Source organism: Mobula birostris, chromosome 26 (genome assembly GCF_030028105.1).
Source record: "Mobula birostris isolate sMobBir1 chromosome 26, sMobBir1.hap1, whole genome shotgun sequence".
NCBI lineage: Eukaryota > Metazoa > Chordata > Chondrichthyes > Myliobatiformes > Myliobatidae > Mobula > Mobula birostris.
The window spans coordinates 365,594-387,575 of record NC_092395.1 but is presented as its reverse complement, the minus strand read 5'-3'; the positions used below and the strand labels follow the sequence as shown (position 1 = coordinate 387,575).

The following is a 21,982-nucleotide window of genomic DNA, read 5'->3' as shown; positions in this document are numbered from 1 at the left end:
TCGATGACCACTCTGCCGATGACCGCTCTGCCTCAGACCACTCTGTCGATGACCACTCTGTCGATGACCACTCTGCCTCAGACCACTCTGCCTCAGACCACTCTGCCTCAGACCACTCTGCCTCAGACCACTCTGCCTCATACCACTCTGCCTCAGACCACTCCGTCGATTACCACTTCGTCGATGACCACTCTGCCGATGACCGCTCTGCCTCAGACCACTCTGTCGATGACCACTCTGCCTCAGACCACTCTGCCTCAGACCACTCTGCCTCAGACCACTCTGCCTCAGACCACTCCGTCGATGACCACTCCGTCGATGACCACTCAGTCGATGACCATTCTGCCTCAGACAACTCTGTTGATGACCACTATGCCTTAAACCACTCCGTCGATGACCACTCTGCCTCAGACCACTCCGTCGATGACCACTCAGTCGATGACCGCTCTGTCGATGACCACTCTGCCTCAGACCACTCCGTCGATGACCACTCCATTGATGACTGCTCTGTCGATGACTACTCTGCCTCAGACCACTCCGTCGATGACCGCTCTGTTGATGACCGCTCTGCCTCAGACCACTCCGTCGGTGACTGCTCTGTCTCATACCACTCTGCCTCAGACCACTCTGTTGATGACCACTCTGCCTTAGACCACTCCGTCAGCCACTCTGCCTCAGACCACTCCGTCGGTGACCACTCCGTCGATGACCACTCCATCGATGACCGCTCTGTCGATGACCGCTCTGCCTCAGACCACTGTTGATGACCACTCTGTCGATGACCGCTCTGCCTCAGACCACTCTGTTGATGACCACTCTGTCGATGACCGCTCTGCCTCAGACCACTCCGTCGATGACCGCTCTGTCGATGACCACTCTTCCTCAGACCACTCTGTCAATGACCGCTCTGTCGATGACAGCTCTGCCTCAGACCACTCCGTCAATGACCACTCTGCCTCAGACCACTCCGTCGATGACCGCCCTGTCGATGACCGCTCTGCCTCAGACCACTCCGTTGATGACCACTCCATCGGTGACCGCTCTGCCTCATACCGCTCTGCCTCAGACCACTCCGTCGATTACCACTCTGCCGATGACCGCTCTGTCGATGACCACTCTGTCGATGACCACTCTGTCGATGACCACTCTGTCGATGACCGCTCTGCCTCAGACCACTCCGTCTCAGACCACTCTGTCGATGACCACTCAGTCGATGACCATTCTGCCTCAGACAACTCTGTTGATGACCACTATGCCTTAAACCACTCCGTCGATGACCACTCCGTCGATGACCACTCCGTCGATGACCACTCCGTCAATGACCACTCCATCAATGACCACTCTGCCTCAGACCACTCTGCCTCAGACCACTCTGCCTCAGACCACTCCGTCAATGACCGCTCTGTCGATGACCACTCCGTCGATGACCACTCCATTGATGAGCGCTCTGTCGATGACCGCTCTGCCTCAGACCACTCCGTCGTTGACCGCTCTGTTGACGACCGCTCTGCCTCAGACCACTCCGTCGATGACCACTCTGTCGACCACTCCGTCGATGACTGCTCTGCCTCAGACCACTCCGTCGATGACCACTCTGCCTCAGACCGCTCAGTCGATGACCGCTCAGTCGATGACCGCTCAGTCGATGACCGCTCAGTCGATGACCGCTCTGTCGATGACCACTCTGCCTCAGACCACTCCGTCGATGACCACTCCATTGATGACTGCTCTGTCGATGACTACTCTGCCTCAGACCACTCCGTCGATGACCACTTCGTTGACTGCTCTGTTGACCGCTCTGTTGATGACCGCTCTGCCTCAGACCACTCCGTCGGTGACTGCTCTGTCTCATACCACTCTGCCTCAGACCACTCTATTGATGACCACTCTGCCTTAGACCACTCCGTCGATGACCACTCTGCCTCAGACCACTCCGTCGATGACCACTCCATCGATGACCGCTCTGCCTCAGACCACTCTGTTGATGACCACTCTTGTCGATGACCGCTCTGCCTCAGACCACTCCGTCGATGACCGCTCTGTCGATGACCGCTCTGCCTCAGACCACTCCGTCGACCGCTCTGTCGATGACCGCTCTGCCTCAGACCACTCCGTCGATGACCACTCTGCCTCAGACCACTCTGTCAATGACCGCTCTGTCGATGACCGCTCTGCCTCAGACCACTCCGTCAATGACCACTCTGCCTCAGACCACTCCGTCGATGACCGCCCTGTCAATGACCGCTCTGCCTCAGACCACTCCGTTGATGACCACTCCATCGGTGACCGCTCTGCCTCATACCGCTCTGCCTCATACCACTCTGCCTCAGACCACTCCGTCGATTACCACTTCGTCGATGACCACTCTGCCGATGACCATTCTGCCTCAGACAACTCTGTTGATGACCACTATGCCTTAAACCACTCCGTCGATGACCACTCTGTTGATGACCGCTCTGCCTCAGACCACTCCGTCGATGACCACTCAGTCGATGACCATTCTGCCTCAGACAACTCTGTTGATGACCACTATGCCTTAAACCACTCCGTCGATGACCACTCCATCGATGACCACTCTGCCTTAGACTGCTCTGCCTCAGACCACTCTGTTGATGACCACTCTGCCTTAGACCACTCCGTCAACCACTCTGCCTCAGACCACTCCGTCGATGACCACTCCGTCGATGACCGCTCTGTCGATGACTGCTCTGCCTCAGACCACTCTGTTGATGACCACTCTGTCGATGACCGCTCTGCCTCAGACCACTCCGTCGATGACCGCTCTGTCGATGACCGCTCTGCCTCAGACCACTCCGTCGATGACCGCTCTGTCGATGACCGCTCTGCCTCAGACCACTCCGTCGATGACCACTCTGCCTCAGACCACTCTGTCAATGACCGCTCTGTCGATGACCGCTCTGCCTCAGACCACTCCGTCAATGACCACTCTGCCTCAGACCACTCCATCGATGACCGCCCTGTCGATAACCGCTCTGCCTCAGACCACTCCGTTGATGACCACTCCATCAGTGACCGCTCTGCCTCATACCGCTCTGCCTCATACCACTCTGCCTCAGACCACTCCGTCGATTACCACTTCGTCGATGACCACTCTGCCGATGACCGCTCTGCCTCAGACCACTCTGTCGATGACCACTCTGTCGATGACCACTCTGCCTCAGACCACTCTGCCTCAGACCACTCTGCCTCAGACCACTCTGCCTCAGACCACTCCGTCGATGACCACTCCGTCGATGACCACTCAGTCGATGACCATTCTGCCTCAGACAACTCTGTTGATGACCACTATGCCTTAAACCACTCCGTCGATGACCACTCCGTCAATGACCACTCCATCGATGACCACTCTGCCTCAGACCACTCTGCCTTAGACCACTCTGTCGATGACCACTCCGTCGATGACTGCTCTGTCGATGACCACTCTGCTTGGCAGTGTCTCCCTTTTATGCTGGAACCTTCCCTGCTATCTAACTCATGATTGGTGCTCCGGTTATAGCCGCTGATAGGTCACATACAATGGACAAATGCTCTTGAAGCTCCCTTACTAAAAAACAGTGGCTAACCTGTGAGAAATGTCCGGTTTGTGTATCATACTGCCTGTGTAATGTCCGGTCTGTATATCACACTGTCTGTGATATGTCCAGTCCTGGTATCACACAGTCTCTGAAATGTCCAGTCTGTGTATCACACAGTCTCTGAGATATCTGGCCTGTGTATCACACAGTCTGTGAAATGTCCAGTCTGTCTATCACACTGTCTCTGAAATGTCCAGCCTGTGTATCACAGTGTCTGGGAATGTCCAGTCTGCATATCACACTCCGTGAAATATCTGGTCTGAGTATCACACTGTTTCTAAAATATCTGGTCCATGCATTGCACTGTCTGTGAAATGACCGTTGTGCATATCATTCTATCTGTGAAAGTCTGGTCCATGTATCACACTGCATCTGAAATATCCTGACCCTGTATCACAATGCCTGTAAAATATTCGGTCTGGATATTACACTGTCAGTAAAATGCATGGTCTGTGCGTCACAATGTCTGTTCATTGTCCGGTCTGTCTATCACACTATGTGTGACACGTCCAGTCTGTGTTTCATGCTGTCTCTGACATGTCCGATCTGTTCATCACACTATCTGAAATATGTGGACTGTGTATCAAATTGCCTGTGTAATGTCCGGTCTGTGTATCACACTGTCTGAAATGTCCGGTCAGTGTATCACATTGTCTGTGAAATGTCAGGTCTTGTATCTCACTGTCTGTGAAATATCCAGTCTGTGTGTCACACCAACTGTTAAATGTCCGGCCTGTGTATCACACAGACTGTAAAATGTCCATGTCTGTGTATCACACTGTTTGTTCATTATCCAGTCTGTCTATCACACTGTCTGTGAAATGTCCAGTCCTTGTATCACACCGTCTGAAATGACTGGTTTGTATATCCCTCTGTCTGTGAAATGATCGGTCTGTAAATCACATTGTTAAATGTCCGGTCTGTGTATTGTACTTGCTGTGATATGTCCGGTCCGCGCATATCACTAGATCTGAAATGTCTGGCCTGTCTCTGAAATGTCCGGTCTGTGCATCTGCATCACCCTTTCTCCATAATGTCTGGACTGTGTATCAAGTGGCCTGTGAATTGCCCAGTCAGTATATCACATTGTCTGTGATATGTCCCGTCTGTGTATCACATAGGGTGTGAAATGTCCGATTTGAGTATCACACTGTCTGTGAAATGTCTGGTCTGCATTTCGCTCTGTTTCTAAAATATACATTCTGTGCATTACACTGTCTGTGAATGCCCGGTGTGTGTATCATTCTGTTTATGAAATGTCTGGTCCATTTCTCACACTGTCTCTGAATTGTCTGGTCCATGTATCACACTACCTGTGAAATGTCTGAGCTGTATATCACAATGGTTATGAAATGTCCCGTCCATGTATCACACTGTCTGTATGTCCAGTCTGTATATCCCACTGTCTGTGAAATGTTCAGTCTGTGTATCGCAAGGGCTGTGTTATGTCTGGTCCATCTATCACACAGTCTCGGAAATGTCTGGCCTGTGTATCACACAGTCTTGGAAATGTCTGGCCTGTGTATCACACTGTCTCTGAAATGTCCCATCTGTGCATCACCCTGTGTCTGTGCTGTCTGGACGGTTTATCAGACTGCCTGTGAATTGTTCAGTCTGTATATCACATTGTCTGTGAAATGTCCTGTCTTTGTATCAAACTGTCTGTGAATTATCTGGTCTGTGTGTTACATTCTTTTGTAAAATGTCCACTCTGTGTATTACACTGCCAGTAAATGACACATCCATGCTTCACACTGTCCATCAAATGTCCAGTCTGTGTATCACACTGTCTGTGAAAAGTCTGGTCTGTGTATCAAAAAGTCTTTGAATTGCGCTCCGTGTATCATGCTGCGTGTGAAATGTCCAGCTTGTGTACCACACGTTCTATGAAATGGCTGTCCTGTGTATCACACGCTGCGTGAAATGGCCATCCTGTGTATCACACAGTCCGTGAAATTTCTGGTTCGAGTAATACACTGTCTATGAAATGTCTAGTCTTTGTATCACACCCTCTGTGAAATGTCCGGTGTGTGTATCACACTGTCTCTGAAATTTCCATTCTGCGTACCACACTGAGTGTGAAATGTCCTGTCTGAGTAACGTCTGGTCTGTGAATGGCACTGTTTATGAATTGTTCTGTTTGTGTATTACACTGCATGTGTAATGCCCGGTCTTTTTATCACACTGTCTCCGAAATGTCCTGTCTGAGTATCGCACTGCCTCTGAAAAGTCGGTCTACGATTCACACAGTCTGTGAAATGTACAGTCTATGTATCACCTGTCTGTGAAATGTCCTGTCTGTGTATCACACTGCTTGTGAAATGTCCGGTCTGCATATCACACTGTCTGTAAAATGTCCTGTCCGTATTTCACACTGCCTGTGAAATGTTCAGTCTGTGTATTCCACTTTTTGTGGCATGAAAATCTGTGTATCACACTGTCTGTGAAATGTCCAGTGTGTGTATCACACCCTCTGTGAATAGTCCGGTCTGTGTATCACACCCTCTGTGAAATGTCTGGTCTGTGTATCACACTGTCTGTGAAATGTCCAGTGTGTGTATCACACTGTCTGTGAAAAGTCCGGTCTGTGTATCACACCCTCTGTGAAATGTCTGGTCTGTGTATCACACTGTGTGTGAAATGTCTGGTCTGTGTATCACACTGTTTGTGAAATGTCCTGTCTGTATATCACAAAGACTGTGATATGTTCGGTCTGTGTATCACACTACCCCAGTGTGTGTATATCACACTGTCTGTGAAATGTCCATTCTGTAATTTACGCTGTCTGTGAAATGTCCAGTCTGTGTATCACACGGTCTCTGAAATGTCTGGCCTGTATTAACACACTGTCTGTAAAATGTCCTGTTTGTATATCACACTGTCTGTGAAATGTCTGGTCTGTGTATCACACTGTTTGTGAAATGTCCTGTTTGTATATCACACTGCCTGTGAAATGTCTGGTCTGTAAATCACACTGTCGATGAATTGTCGGGTCAATATATCACACTGTCTGTGAAATGTCTGGTCCTGTGCATCAGACTGTCTGAGAAAAGTCCAGTCGTTGTATCGCTCTGCCTGTCAAATGTCCGGTTCATGTATTACACTGTCTGTGAAGTGTCAGGTCATGTATCACATTGTCTGTGAAACATCTGGTCTGTGTATCACACCATCTATAGAATATCCAATCTTTGTATCATACTGTGTCTGAAATGTCCCGACTGTGTATTACACTGTGTGTGAATTGTCCCGCATGTGTATCACACGTTCTGTGAAATATCCCGTCTGCGTATCGCACTGTCTATGAATAACAGGTCCGTGTATCACTCTGTCAGTGAAATGTCTGGTCTGTGCTTCAGACTGTCTATGAAATGTCTGGTATGTGTATCAAACTCTCGGTGAAATAACTGGTCTTTGTATCACATGTCTGTGAAATGACCGGTCTGTTTCATCACACTGTCTGTGAAACATCCTGTCTATGTATCACACTGTATGTGACATGTCCGGTGTGCGAATTACACTGCCTGTGAAATGTATAGGCTGTGTATCACACTTTTAGTGAAATTTCTGGTTTGAGTATCAGACTCTCTGTGAAATGTCCGGTCTGTATATCACACTGTCTGTGAAATGTCTGGTCTGTGTATCACACTTGCTGAGATGTGTCCAGTCCATGAATCACACTGTCTCCGAAATGTCCGGCCTGTGTATCATACTGTTTCTGAAATGTCCGGTCTGTGTATCACTCTGTGTCTGTAATGTCTGGATTGTGTATCAGACGGCCTGTGAATTGTCCAGTCTGTATACCACATTTTCTCTGAAATGTTTGGTCTGTGTATTACTCTGTGTGTGAAATGTCTGGTCTGTGTATCACACTATCAGTGAAACATCCAGTCTGTGTATTACGCTGCCTATGAAATGTCTAGTCTGTGTATCACACTGTCTCTCAAATGGCCAGTCCTCGCATTACACTGTCTGTGAAATATCCGGTCGGTGTATCACATTGTCTGTGAAATGTCCACTCTCTGTATTATATTGTCTATGAATGACATGTCCTTGTGTCCCTCTGTGAGTGAAATGTTTGGTCTGTGTATCACATTGTCTATGAAATTTCTGGTATGTGTATCACACTTTCTGGAAATGTCCTGTCTGTGTATCACACTGTCTGAGAAATGTTCAGTTGTTGTATCACAATGTCTGTGAAAGGTCCAGTCTGTGTATCACTCCGTCTCTGAAATGTCCAGCCTGTGTTTCACACTGTCTCTGAAATTTCCGGTCTGTGCATCACTCTGTCTCTGTAATGTCTGGACTGTGTATCAGATTGTCTGTGAATTGCCCAGTCAGTATATCACATTGTCTGTGACATGTCATGCCTATGTATGACATTGTGTGTGAAATGTCCGGTCAGTGTATCACACTGTCTGTGAACTATCTGGTCTGTGTATCACACTGTTTCTAAAATATCCATTCCATGCATTACACTCTCTGTGAAATGCATGGTGTGTGTATCATTCTGCTTCTGAAATGTCTGGTCTGTGTATCACACTGTCTGTGAAATGTCCTGTGTGCGTATCACACTGTCCGTAAAGAGTCTAGTCTGTGTATCACACTGTCTATGAAATGTCCAGACTGTAGGTGTGGGAGTTGGTAGGAAGTGGGGAGGAGAGAGATGGAAAAGGTAAAGGGGTGAACAGGGAATCTGATAGGAAAGGAGAGTGGTCCTTGGGAGGAAGGGAAGGGGGACACCCGAGGGAGGTGATAGACAGGTGACCGTAAGAGAAGAGGTGATGGGGGAGCCAGTATGGGGAATGGAAGAAGTTACGAGAAATTACTGGAAGTTAGAGAAATCAATATTTATGCACTTTGTGGAGTTACTTTGTCTGTTGGTTGTTGATGGTGTTGTTTTAACATCTGTGTGATCACTTGCTTTTGATTTCCAGGCAGGCACGTCCATGCTGGTTGTGCCTGCTGATCACTTGTTTTTGTTTTCCGGGTGTGCCTAGTGATCACAGTTCATATTTCTGGCCAAGACTTTCAGTCCAAAACGTTGACTGTACCCCTTTCTGTAGATGCCGCCTGGCCAGCTGAGTTCCTCCAGCAGTTTGTGTGTGTTGCTTGGGTTTCCAGCATCTGCAGATTTTCTCTTGTTTGTGCCTGGTGATCACCTGTTATCGACTACTTGTTGGCACATCTGTGCTGGGTGTGCCTGGTTCTGCTCCAGGCATGTCCTGTGTTCACTGGGCCAGCGGGATCACTGGCCTTGGTAGGAGGGTAGGTGTAGGATAGGCTAGCCATGGAATTGTGGACAACACGTTACTGCTCCTTCGGATAGGGTGGTAGATTCTTCATTAGTCAGGGCATCAAAGGTTACAGGGAGAAGTCTGGTGATGGGTTTGAGAGGGATAATTCATCAGCCATAATGGAATGGTGGAGCAAACCCGATGGGCCAAATAGCCCAATTCTGCTCCTATGTCTTTTAGTCTTGTGTTCCATACTTCCTCATGGATGCCTGGCTTTGAGCTGCCACGTAAAAGCTGTTCCATCCCATGTGATGTGACGAAGGTTGTGTAAAGGGAAATTGTGTGGTCATCGTAGACTGATATGTCTACGACAGATGGAGCATAAAGAACGAAGTCAGTTGGTATCTCCCTGGTGTTGGTTCACACGGCCCATTGCAGACCCGGTCTGGCACTTGTCCAGCTTGGCTGATGACTGTGAGAGGAGGTGGCGTTGACTGGGCTGTCGATGGGCCAAAAGGTCCACTCCCTATTCTGCTTCTGCCAAAGGGTTTCATCACCTTTGGTTCATTTCCAGTTCTGTTTCCCATCTCCAGGAAGACAGTGAGCCAGCCAACAGCCATTCATCAATCTCACTTGGGAACAGTGAACTGGACTGCACTGAATACAGACATGTTGTGGGAACGGTGAAAGCCTTGTTCGCCCCTTCAGCACTGGCGTCCGGCTGAGCTGAGGCTGGATCAGTTCCAGTGGATACTCTGTGTGTTTGTGTGGGGACCAGCAATTCAGGGTCCAACTGCCCATGTAGACAGAATTGTTGTTTGTGTGTCTATGCATGTGAAGCTGTGTGTGTGTGGAAACGTATGTGTTTGTCTTGGGGACAGGAGCATTTACTGTGCCTTTGCAGTTGACCATGCTGTTGGTGGTCCCCGTCCAGTGAAGCAGAGAACTTGTGATGTAAACTCACCAGGATTATGTGACTAGAGGGGGTGGGTATTCCACTAAACCTCTCACCTGGTGGATGAACAACAGCAGCTGTGACCGGGTGGGCCATGGATGTGCAGTCATAGGGTGTGAGTAGACATTTCTTTTTTTATTGCTCGGTGATGGGAATAGTAACCCAGCAACAAGGTTGGGCGCCCTGGTCTCAGATCACTGTGAAGTGCTTCAGCTTAACGCTGTCCTGGTGGGGAGGAAGCCAACATCTGATAAGACCATCACTGGGACAGGAATGGTGGAGATCTGGTTCATCTGTGTCCTCCCTCTTCACAACAGCACAAGTGTGTGTCTGTCTTTCTGTTTATTTGGTGTTGGCACATGATCCAGCTATTGCCTGTGTTTACACAGGGACTGGCAGATGAGGATGGGAGGATCTTCTCTCTGGTTCTGTGGAGACTGAGACCCAGGGAACATGTCTGAGGGGTGACCAGGGAGATGGTTCTGACGGTCAGGAGGGGACAGGAGTCTGGACACGGGTGTGACTCCAAGTGTGGGCCAGTCTTGAACCATCATCAAAGGCACTCTCTGATAAATCAAGTTGGCAATTCAGGAAAGTCTCCTCCTCATGGGCAAGATGTTAGCTAAATGTGCAGGAAAAGGATGCTGTCAGGTCTGGAGGACCTGAGCTATATGGAAAGATTGAATTGGTTAGGACTTTATTCCTTAGAACATAGAAGATTGGGAGGAGATTTGACAGAGGTATACAACATTATGAAAGGTAGAGATAGGGTAAATGCAAGCAGGCTTTTCCCACTGAGGTTAGGTGGGACTACAACCAGAGGTCATGGGTTCAGGATGAAAGGGGAAAAATTTAATTGGAACATGAGGAGAATCTTCTTCATTTCGAGGGTTGTGGTAGTGTGGGACGAGCTGCCAGCACAAGTGGTTCTTGCATTTTCAGAAGACCCTTGACAAGGTCCCACACATGAGCTTCTTAACAAGCTACGAGCCCATGGTATTACAGGAAAGATATTAGTATGGATAAAGCATGGCTGATTGGCAGGAGGGAAAGAATGGGAATAAAGGGAACCTTTTCTCTTCTCTTTGGCTGTTGGTGACTGGTGGTGTTCCACAGCAGTCTGTGTTGGGACCACTTCTTTTTACATTATATGTCAGAGACCGTGTTAGGGATCTGGAGCTGTAGCTTGATGACCTACTGCTTATTAGGGAAAGTGAAGAGGTGGTAGACAGGAGTAACAGGGAAGTAGTCATCCCTAGGCTACAGGGTCAGAAAACTGGTTTACTGTCAAGAGAGGGAAGGAAAATGCCTGGGTAGTGGAGAGTGCCCTGTGGCTGCTCCCCTCAGCCACAGGTATCTCGTTTTGGATGCTGTTGAGGGGGATGACCTGACAGGGGACAGCCACGGTGACCGGACCTCTGGCACTGAGCCTGGCGCTGTTGTGCAGGCGGGAAGGAGGGAGAAGAGGAATGCGGTAGTTGTAGGGGATTCCATAGTCGGGGGAACAGACAGGAGATTCTGTGAGCCTGATAGAGATACCCGCATGGTGTATTGCCTCCCAGGTACCAGGGTACAGGACATCTCGGATTGGGTCCAGAATATTCTGAAGGGAGAGGGTGAGCAGCTGGTTGTCTTGGTACATGTTGGTACCAATGACATAGATAGGACAAAGGAGGAGGTCCTGAAGAGAGATTTCCAGGAGTTAGGAGGGAAGCTGAGAAGCAGAACCTCCAAGGTAGTAATCTCAGGATTGTTACTTGTGCCACGTGCTAGCGAGGGCAAGAATAGTAGGATCGCACGATGAATGCGTGGCTGAGAGACTGGTGCAGGGGGCAGGGCTTAAGATTCTTGGATCATTGGGATCTCTTCTGGGGGAAGTATGACCTGTTCAAAAAGGACAGGTTACACCTGAACCCAAAGGGGACCAATATCCTGGCGGGAGGGTTTAATAGAGCTGTTAGGGAGGGTTTAATCTAATTTGGCAGGGGGATGGGAACCCGAATGATAGAGTGGAGGAGGGGAAAACAGAAATAAATCTAAGATAGTGAGCAGTAAAGATGTCAGGAAGGACAGGCAGGTGATGGGGCAATGTTGCCGCCATTGGGATGAGTTGCAGTGCAATAAAGTTGCAGTGAAATCAAAGCAAAAAGTACCAAATACTGGACTTAAGGTGTTATACTTAAATGCACACAGCATAAGGAATAAGGTGGATGATCTTGTCGTACAGCTACAGATTGGCAGGTATGATATTGTGGCCAGCACTGAGACGTGGCTAAAGGATGCATGTCTCTGGGAGCTGAACGCCCAAGGATACACGGTGTATCGGAAGGATAGGAAGGTAGGCAGAGGGGATGACGTGGCTTTATTGGTAAGAAATGATATTAAATCATTAGAAAGAGGTGACATAGGATCGGAAGGTGCAGAATCTTTATGGGTTGAGCTAAGAAATCTCAGGGGTAAAAGGACCCTGATGACAGTTATATACAGGCCTCCTAACAGCTGCAGTGATGTGGACTGCAAATTACAACAGGAAATAGAAAAGGCTTGTCAGAAGGGCAGTATTATGATAATTGTGGGGGATTTTAACATGCAAGTGGATTGGGAAAATCAGGTCAGCACTGGATCTCAAGAGAGAGATTTTGTAGTATGTCAGCGAACAATGCGAACTTGAACCATGGGTGACAAGTGAGGTGGAAAATCTAGTCAGGTGAAAGAAGGCAGCATACATGAGGTTTAGGAAGCAAGGATCAGATGGGTCTATTGAGGAATATAGGGTAGCAAGAAAGGAGCTTAAAGGGGGCTGAGAAGAGTAAGAAGGGGGCATGAGAAAGCCTTGGTGAGTAGGGTAAAGGAAAACCACAAGGCATTCTTCAATTATGTGAAGAACAAAAGGATGACAGGAGTGAAGGTAGGACCGATTAGAGATAAAGGTGGGAAGATGTGCCTGGAGGCTGTGGAAGTGAGTGAGAAACTCAATGAATACTTCTCTTCGGTATTCACCAATAGAGGGAACTTCATGACGATGAGGGCAATATGAGTGAGGTTGATGTTCTGGTCATGTTGATATTAAGGGAGAGGAGGTGTTGGAGTAATTAAAATACATTAGGATGGATAAGTCCCCGGGGCCTGATGGAATATTCCCCAGGCTGCTCCACGAGTTGAGGGAAGAGACTGCTGAGCCTCTGGCTAGGATCTTTATGTCCTCATTGTCCACAGGAATGGTACCCGAGGATTGGAGGGAGGCGAATGTTGTCCCCTTGTTCAAAAAAGGTAGTAGGGATAGTCCGGGTAATTATAGACCAGTGAGCCTTATGTCTGTGGTGGGAAAGCTGTTGGAAAAGATTCTTAGAGATAGGATCTATTGGCATTTAGAGAATCATGGTCTGATCAGGGACAGTCAGCATGGCTTTGTGAAGGGCAGATCATGTCTAACAAGCCTGATAGAGTTCTTTGAGGAGGTGACTAGGCATATAGATGAGGGCAGTGCAGTGGATGTGATCTATATGGATTTTAGTAAGGCATTTGACAAGGCTCCACACGGCAGGGTTATTCAGAAAGTCAGAAGGCATGGGATCCAGGGAAGTTTGGCCAGGTGGATTCAGAATTGGCTTGCCTGCAGAAGGCAGAGGGCTGTGGTGGAGGGAGTACATTTGGATTGGAGGGTTATAACTAGTGGTGTCCCACAAGGATCTGTTCTGAGACCTCTACTTTTCATGATTTTTATTAACGACCTGGATGTGGGGGTAGAAGGGTGGGTTGTCAAGTTTGCAGACCACAGAAAGGTTGGTGGTGTTGTAGATAGTGTAGAGGATTGTCGAAGATTGCAGAGAGACATTGATAGGTTGCAGAAGTGGGCTTAGAAGTGGCAGATGGAGTTCAACCTGGAGAAGTGTGAGGTGCTACACTTTGGAAGGACAAACTCCAAGGCAGAGTACAAAGTAAGTGGCAGGATACTTGGTAGTGTGGAGGAGCAGAGGGATCTGGGGATACATGTCCACAGATCCCTGAAAGTTGCCTCACAGGTGGATAGGGTAGTTAAGCAAGCTTATGGGGTGTTAGCTTTCATAAGTCGAGGGATAGAGTTTAAGAGTCAGGAGATAATGATGCAGCTCTATAAAGCTCTGGTTAGGCCACACTTGGAGTACTGTGTCCAGTTCTGGTCGCCTCACTATAGGAAGGATGTGGAAGCATTGGAAAGGGTACAGAGGAGATTTACCAGGACAGAGGTATACACGATATTAAGAGGAATAAATAGAGGTATACAAGGTATTAAGAGGAATAGATTGAGTGGACAGCCAGTGCCTCTTCCCCAGGGCACCACTGCTCAATACAAGAGGACATGGCTTTAAGGTAAGGGGTGGGAAGTTCAAGGGGGATATTAGAGGAAGGTTTTTTACTCAGAGAGTGGTTGGTGCGTGGAATACACTGCCTGATTCAGTGGTGGAGGCAGATACACTAGTGAAGTTTCAGAGACTACTAGACAGGTATATGGAGGAATTTAAGGTGGGGGGTTATATGGGAGGCAGGTTTAAGGGTCGGCACAACATTGTGGGCCGAAGGGCCTGTAGTGTGCTGTACTGTTCTGTTTTCTCTATGGGTGGCAGGAATATGGAAGACAATGGTCCTGGTTCAGGTTGATGGGAGAAGGCAGTTTCATGCTTTCAGCATGGACTAGATGCAGTGAAGAGCATGTTTCTGTGTTGTACTCTCAATGACAAAAAGAAGCGTGCAGGGGGGCAGCATGTAGAGGGAGATCAGCGTGCAGAGGGAGATCAGTGTGCAGGGGGGCAGTATGTAGAGGGAGATCAGCGTGCGGGGGGAGATCAGCGTGCAGAGGGAGATCAGCATGCGGAGGGAGATCAGCGTGCAGAGGGGAGATCAGCGTGCAGAGGGAGATCAGCGTGCAGAGGGAGATCAGCGTGCAGGGGGGCAGTATGTAGAGGGAGATCAGCGTGTAGAGGGAGATCAGCATGGAGAGGGAAACCTGCCTACGGGGGTGGGCAGTGTGGAGAGGGGGAGCAGCGTGCAGAGGGGAGATCAGCGTGCAGAGGGGAGATCAGCATGTAGAGGGAGATCAGCGTGCAGAGGGAGATCAGCGTGCGGAGGGAGATCAGCGTGCAGAGGGGAGATCAGTGTGCAGAGGGAGATCAGCGTGCAGAGGGAGATCAGCGTGCAGGGGGGCAGTATGTAGAGGGAGATCAGCGTGCAGAGGGGAGATCAGTGTGCAGAGGGAGATCAGCATGGAGAGGGAAACCTGCCTACAGGGGGTGGGCAGTGTGGAGAGGGGGAGCAGCGTGCAGAGGGGAGATCAACATGCAGAGGGGAGATCAGCATGTAGAGGGAGATCAGCGTGCAGAGGGGGGCAACGTGCAGAGGGAGATCAGCGTGCAGAGGGGAGATCAGCGTGCGGAGGGAGATCAGCGTGCGGAGGGGAGATCAGCGTGCAGAGGGGAGATCAGCGTGCAGAGGGGAGATCAGCGTGCAGAGGGAGATCAGCGTGCAGAGGGAGATCAGCGTGTGGAGGGAGATCAGCGTGCAGAGGGGAGATCAGCGTGCAGAGGGAGATCAGTGTGCAGAGAGGAGATCAGCGTGCAGAGGGAGATCAGCGTGCAGAGGGGAGATCAGCGTGCAGAGGGGGGCAACGCGCAGAGGGAGATCAGCGTGCAGAGGGAGATCAGCGTGCAGAGGGAGATCAGCGTGCAGAGGGAGATCAGCGTATAGAGGGGAGATCAGCGTGCAGAGGGAGATCAGCGTGCAGAGGGAGATCAGCGTGTAGAGGGGAGATCAGCGTGCAGAGGGAGATCAGCGTGCAGGTGGGCAGTATGTAGAGGGAGATCAGCGTGCAGGGGGCAGTATGTAGAGGGAGATCAGCGTGCAGAGGGGAGATCAGCGTGCAGAGGGAGATCAGCGTGCAGAGGGGAGATCAGCGTACAGGGGGGCAGTTTGTAGAGGGAGATCAGCGTGCAGAGGGGAGATCAGTGTGCAGAGGGAGATCAGCATGGAGAGGGAAACCTGCCTACAGGGGGTGGGCAGTGTGGAGAGGGGGAGCAGCGTGCAGAGGGGAGATCAGCGTGCAGAGGGGGGCAACGTGTCGAGGGGAGATCAGCGTGCAGAGGGAGATCAGCGTGCAGAGGGGAGATCAGTGTGCGGAGGGAGATCAGCATGGAGAGGGAAACCTGCCTACAGGGGGTGGGCAGTGTGGAGAGGGGGAGCAGTGTGCGGAGGGAGATCAGTGTGTCGAGAGAAATCAGCGTGCAGAGGGGGGCAATGTGCAGAGGGAGATCAGCGTGCAGAGGGGGGCAACGAGCAGTGGGAACCTGCATACAGGGGTGGGCAGTGTGGAGAGGGGGAGCAGCGTGCAGAGGGAGATCAGCGTGCAGAGGGGAGATCAGCGTGCAGAGGGGGGCAATGTGCAGAGGGAGATCAGCATGCAGAGGGGAAGCAGGATGCAGAGGGAAACCTGCATACAGGGTGGGCAGTGTGGAGAGGGGGAGCAGCGTGCGGAGGGAGATCAGTGTGTCGAGGGAAATCAGCGTGCAGAGGGAGATCAGTGTGTCGAGGGAAATCAGCGTGCAGAGGGGAGATCAGCGTGCAGAGGGGAAGCAGGATGCAGAGGGAAACGTGCATACAGGGGTGGGCAGTGTGGAGAGAGGGAGCAGCATAAGAGGGGGATCGGGATGGAGAAGGTGAGCAGCGTGCTGGGTGCTGGCAGTGTGCAGAGGCGAGCGGTGTGCAGAAAAGGAGCAGCACGTTAGGGGCAGTGTGTTGTCAGTCTGCAGGCATGGCTCTACGCTGCTAGAATTGGGGTATTTACCCAAGGGAATTGACCACAACCTTGGGGAATCAGGCTGATCCCAGTGACTCTCCAGTTCCGAGAGAGGAGGAGCTGTATACTTACCTTTGGTTTCTCCTGTTTCAGGGACCGTGTTCCACTATCGTTCCAGCAACAACAGGTATGCATTAACCTTCAAGGAAGCTACACAGATCTGTCAGCAGAATTCGGCCACAATGGCCTCACCCCAGCACCTCCTGTCTGCCTTCCAGGATGGGTTCAACCACTGTGATGCTGGCTGGCTCTCTGACCAGACTGTACGGTGAGTCATATGTATATATATACACACACACACACACACACACGTACACACACATGTGCACTCACACATACACACACGTACACACACATACACGTACACATACGTGTACACACACGTACACACACACGTATACACAGACACACATACACATACATGTACACACGTGCACATACACATACACACATGTACACACATGTGTGCACACGTGTATAGACACGTGCACACACACACGGATATAGACATACATATACATGCAGAGATGAGGAGTGTTTTATAGCTCTGGGTCTGTACCCACTGGGGTTTAGAAGAATAAGGGACATCTCACTGAAACCTACTGAATATTGAAAGATCTAGATAGAGTGGACATGGAGAGGATGTTTCCTATTGTGGGTGAGTCTAGGACCAGAGGGCACAGCCTCAGAATAGTGGGGCGTCCCTTTACAACAGAGATGATGAGGAATTTCTTTAGCCAGAGGGTGGTGAATCAGTCGAATTCATTGCCTCAGATAGCTGTGAAGGTCAAGTCATTAGGTTCTTGATTAGTCAGGGCAACAAATGTTATAAGGAGAAGGCAGGAGAATGGAGTTGAGAGGGATAATAAATCAGCCGTGATGGAATAGCTGAGCAGATATTATGGGCTGAATGGTCTTATTGTGCTCCCATGTCTTATGGACACCTCTTTAAAGATTCATACTTGTTTGTTCCCCTCCTGCACAGACATTATACTGTTCCGGCTTTTGCTCCCTTCCTTTCTCGTCTTGATGAAGCAGTTTTGCCTAAAATGTCAACTGGTTATTCCCACCTAAAGATGCTGCCTGTTCTGCAGAGATCCTCCAACAATTTGTGTGTTGCTCCAGACTTCTCATGGTGTGGCAGCTGAATGTTCATCACCCAGAAAGATGTGGCTGCTTTGCAGACCATGGTGAGGGATGGCTGACTCTGGCAGTGGTCAGTGAAGTGGCTGACCACTGCCCAGTCAATCTGCTCCCAGCTGTTGGCAAGTCCCTCATTCTTCCTACAAAACACTGGTACAGGAGGACCTCAGGGCTTTGCCGGGCCCAAGCTGCCCCACTGTGACCTACCTTCCGTCAGGTCAGACATGGGCTCTACATCTCTGACTCTAGAGGTGAGGCATAGCTTCAGTCTGAGAGGGTGGCCAAGGCGCGGCTGGAACGCTGGGGGTCTGCCTGAGGGCCGGGGAAACTGAGGACTGAGGGCCTGAGGGCTGGGGAAACTGGGTCATGGACGGATGGATTTTGGAAAGGTGCGGAATGGGGAGTTAGGGTGCGGATCTGCTGCCACGTGGATGAGGCATAGGACTGGGTTATTCTAAGTCCATAATGTGCTCGGTCTCCGGTTTCTGCTGCTGTTCCATGAACTAGAGTATCCTAAGGGAGCCACAACTGTCAGTGAATTTCAATTAAATATAAACTCCACACAGCGCCCTACTTAATAGAGCTAATTGACAGCAGAATAGAAAATCATGCTTTCACGAAATCTAGTCAGAAGCTGCCTCTCCATATTCCAGCTGATTCTCTGCCTGTTACTTTGACCCTATCTGCATTTCTTGTCAATTACGTGGTCTACAGTTGATTTATTTATTCAGGTTGTGTTTAAAGTGATTTGATTATTATCCTCGCTCTCTTTTTCCCCACACTTTTCTCCCAGCTCTCTCTTAACCACCCAACTCTCTCCTCCCTCAGCCCTGTCCTCCCTCCAGCCCTCTCCTACTCCCCTGCTCTTTCCTACTCCCCTGCTCTTTCCTACTCCCCTGCCCTTTCCTACTCCCCTGCCCTTTCCTACTCCCAGCGCTCTCCTCCCTCCAGCCCTCTCCTCCCTCCAGCCCTCTCCTACTCCCCAGCCCTCTCCTACTCCCCAGCCCTCTCCTACTCCCCAGCCCTCTCCTACTCCCCAGCCCTCTCCTACTCCCCAGCCCTCTCCTCCCTCCAGCCCTCTCCTCCTCCCCAGCCCTCTCCTACTCCCCAGCCCTCTCCTACTCCCCAGCCCTTTCCTACTACCAGCCCTTTCCTACTCCCAACCCTTTCCTACTACCCCCAGCCCTCTCCTCACCCCCCAGCCCTCTCCTCACCCCCCAGCCCTCTCCTCACCCCCCAGGCCTCTCCTCACCCCAGGCCTCTCCCTTCCCCCTAGGCCTCTCCCTCCCCCCCAGGCCTCTCCTAACCCCCAGGCCTCTCCTACTCCCAGCCCTCTCCTCCCTCCAGCCCTCTGCTACTCCCAGCCCTCTCCTACTCCCAGCCCTCTCCTACTCCCAGCCCTCTCCTACTCCCCAGCCCTCTCCTACTCCCCAGCCCTCTCCTACTCCCCAGCCTTTTCCTACTCCCCAGCCCTTTCCTACTCCCCAGCCCTCTCCTCCCTCCAGCCCTCTCCTACTCCCAGCCCTCTCCTACTCCCAGCCCTCTCCTACTCCCAGCCCTCTCCTACTCCCCAGCCCTTTCCTACTCCCCAGCCCTTTCCTACTCCCCAGCCCTTTCCTACTCCCCAGCCCTCTCCTCCCTCCAGTCCTCTCCTACTCCCAGCCCTCTCCTACTCCCAGCCCTCTCCTACTCCCCAGCCCTCTCCTACTCCCAACCCTTTCCTACTCCCAACCCTTTCCTACTACCCCCAGCCCTCTCCTCACCCCCCAGCCCTCTCCTCACCCCCCAGCCCTCTCCTCAGCCCCCAGCCCTCTCCTCACCCCCCAGCCCTCTCCTCACCCCAGGCCTCTCCCTTCCTCAGGCCTCTCCTAACCCCCAGGCCTCTCCTCCCCCCAGGCCTCTCCTCCCCCCAGGCCTCTCCTACTCCCAGCCCTCTCCTCCCTCCAGCCCTCTCCTACTCCCCAGCCCTCTCCTACTCCCAGCCCTCTCCTACTCCCAGCCCTCTCCTACTCCCAGCCCTTTCCTACTACCAGCCCTTTCCTACTCCCAACCCTTTCCTACTACCCCCAGGCCTCCCCCCCCCCAGCCTTCTCCTCACCCCCCAGCCCTCTCCTCACCCCCCAGCCCTCTCCTCACCCCCCAGCCCTCTCCTCACCCCCCCAGCCCTCTCCTCACCCCCCCAGGCCTCTCCTCCCCCCAGGCCTCTCCTACTCCCAGCCCTCTCCTCCCTCCAGCCCTCTCCTACTCCCAGCCCTCTCCTACTCCCCAGCCTTCTCCTCCCCCCAGCCCTCTCCTCCCTCCAGCCCTCTCCTACTCCCAGCCCTCTCCTCTCTCCAGCCCTCTCCTACTCCCCAGCCCTCTCCTCCCCCCAGCCCTCTCCTCCCTCCAGCCCTCTCCTACTCCCCAGCCCTCTCCTACCCCCCAGCCCTCTCCTACTCCCCAGCCCTCTCCTCCCTCCAGCCCTCTCCTACTCCCAGCCCTCTCCTCTCTCCAGCCCTCTCCTACTCCCCAGCCCTCTCCTCCCTCCAGCCCTCTCCTACTCCCCAGCCCTCTCCTCCCTCCAGCCCTCTCCTACTCCCAGCCCTCTCCTCTCTCCAGCCCTCTCCTACTCCCCAGCCCTCTCCTACTCCCAGCCCTCTCCTCCCTCCAGCCTTCTCCTACTCCCCAGCCCTCTCCTACTCCCCAGACCTCTCCTCCCTCCAACCCTCTCCTACTCCCCAGCCCTCTCCTACTCCCCAGCCCTCTCCTACTCCCCAGCCCTCTCCTACTCCCCAGCCCTTTCCTACTCCCAGCCCTTTCCTACTACCCCCAGGCCTCCCCCCCCCCCAGCCCTCTCCTCACCCCCCAGCCCTCTCCTCCCCCCCCAGCCCTCTCCTCCCCCCAGTCCTCTCCTCCCCCATTCCTCTCCTCCCCCCAGGCCTCTCCTTCCCTCAGCCCTCTCCTACCCCAGGCCTCTCCTCCCCTCAGGCCTCTCCTACTCCCAGCCCTGTCCTACTCCCAGCCCTCTCCCTCCCCCAGCTGTCTCCCACTCCCAGGACTCTCCTCCCCCCAGCCCTGTCCTCCCCCCAGCCCTGTCCTCCCCCCAGGCCTCTCCTCCCCTCCCCTCAGCCCTCTCCTCAGCCCCAGGCCTCTCCTCACCCCAGGCCTCTCCTCCCCCCAGCCCTCTCCTCACCTCAGCCCTCTCCTCACCCCAGGCCTGTCCCTCCCCCAGCCCTCTCCTCCACCAAGCCCTCTCCTACTTCCAAGCCTCTCCCGCCCCCCCAGCTCTCTCCTACTCCCAGCCCTCTCCTACCCCCCAGCCCTCTCCTCACCCCAGGCCTCTCCCTCCCCCAGCCCTCTCCAAACCCCAGGCCTGTCCCTCCCCCAGCCCTCTCCTCACCCCAGGCCTGTCCCTCCCCCAGCCCTCTCCTCCACCCAACCCTCTCCTACTTCCAGGCCTCTCCCCCCCAGCCCTCTCCTACCCCCAGCCCTGTCCTACCCCCTAGCCCTCTCCTCCCCCACCCCCCATTATCTCCTCCGTTCTCCCCATCCCCACGCTTACTGTCTGCCCACATCACTGTCGACCTGTTATAAAAGCTGGAGGTGCTGGATACACTCAGCTGGTTGGCAAAGGGAAACGTTCCCTGTTCAGACTGTTGCTCAGAACTGGAGCAAAGACAGAACAAAGTCCAAAGTTTCAGACGTGTAGGGGAGGGGTGGATAGGGTAATTAGAATGAAGCTGGGGCTTCCGTGGGATTAGGTTTTATGGCTCACCGGTAGATGGGTGGAAAGGGACATGCAGGGAGATTGGGAAAACCAGGTTGGTGCTGGACGCCAGGGGGAGGAAATTATAGAATGCCTGTGAGATGTTTTTTAGAGCAACTTGTTGTTGCGCCCAATAGGGGATCAGCTATTAGAATTATAGAGAAGTACAGCATAGAAACAGGCCCTTTGGCCCATCTAGTCCATGCTGAAACCAATTAAACTGTCTACTCCCATTGATCTGCACGTGAACCAAAGCTCTCCACCCCTATTACTTTTCCAAAATTCTCTCAAATGTTGAAATCAAACTTGCATTCACCAATTGTGCTTGCAGCTCATTCCACACTCTCACAACACTCTGAGTGAAGAAGTTTCCTTCTCGTGTTCCTCTTAAACCTTTCACCCTTAACCTATGACCTCTCATTGTCGTCCCACCTAACCTCAGTAAAAACACTGCTTGCATTTACCCTATCTATAGCCCTCATA

The 21,982-nt window shown here is 51.9% G+C and overlaps 1 protein-coding gene across 2 annotated transcripts in view; it reads left to right on the top strand.

Annotated features, from left to right (window-relative positions):
- The window catches only part of ncanb (neurocan b), a 345,873-nt gene that overhangs the window by 124,485 nt on the left and 199,406 nt on the right, over window positions 1-21,982 (top strand). For both annotated transcript variants that reach the window (XM_072244299.1, XM_072244300.1), the window contains exon 5: window positions 16,705-16,879. In XM_072244299.1, coding sequence (XP_072100400.1) covers window positions 16,705-16,879 — 175 coding nt within the window. The remainder of the gene's footprint in view (window positions 1-16,704; window positions 16,880-21,982) is intronic.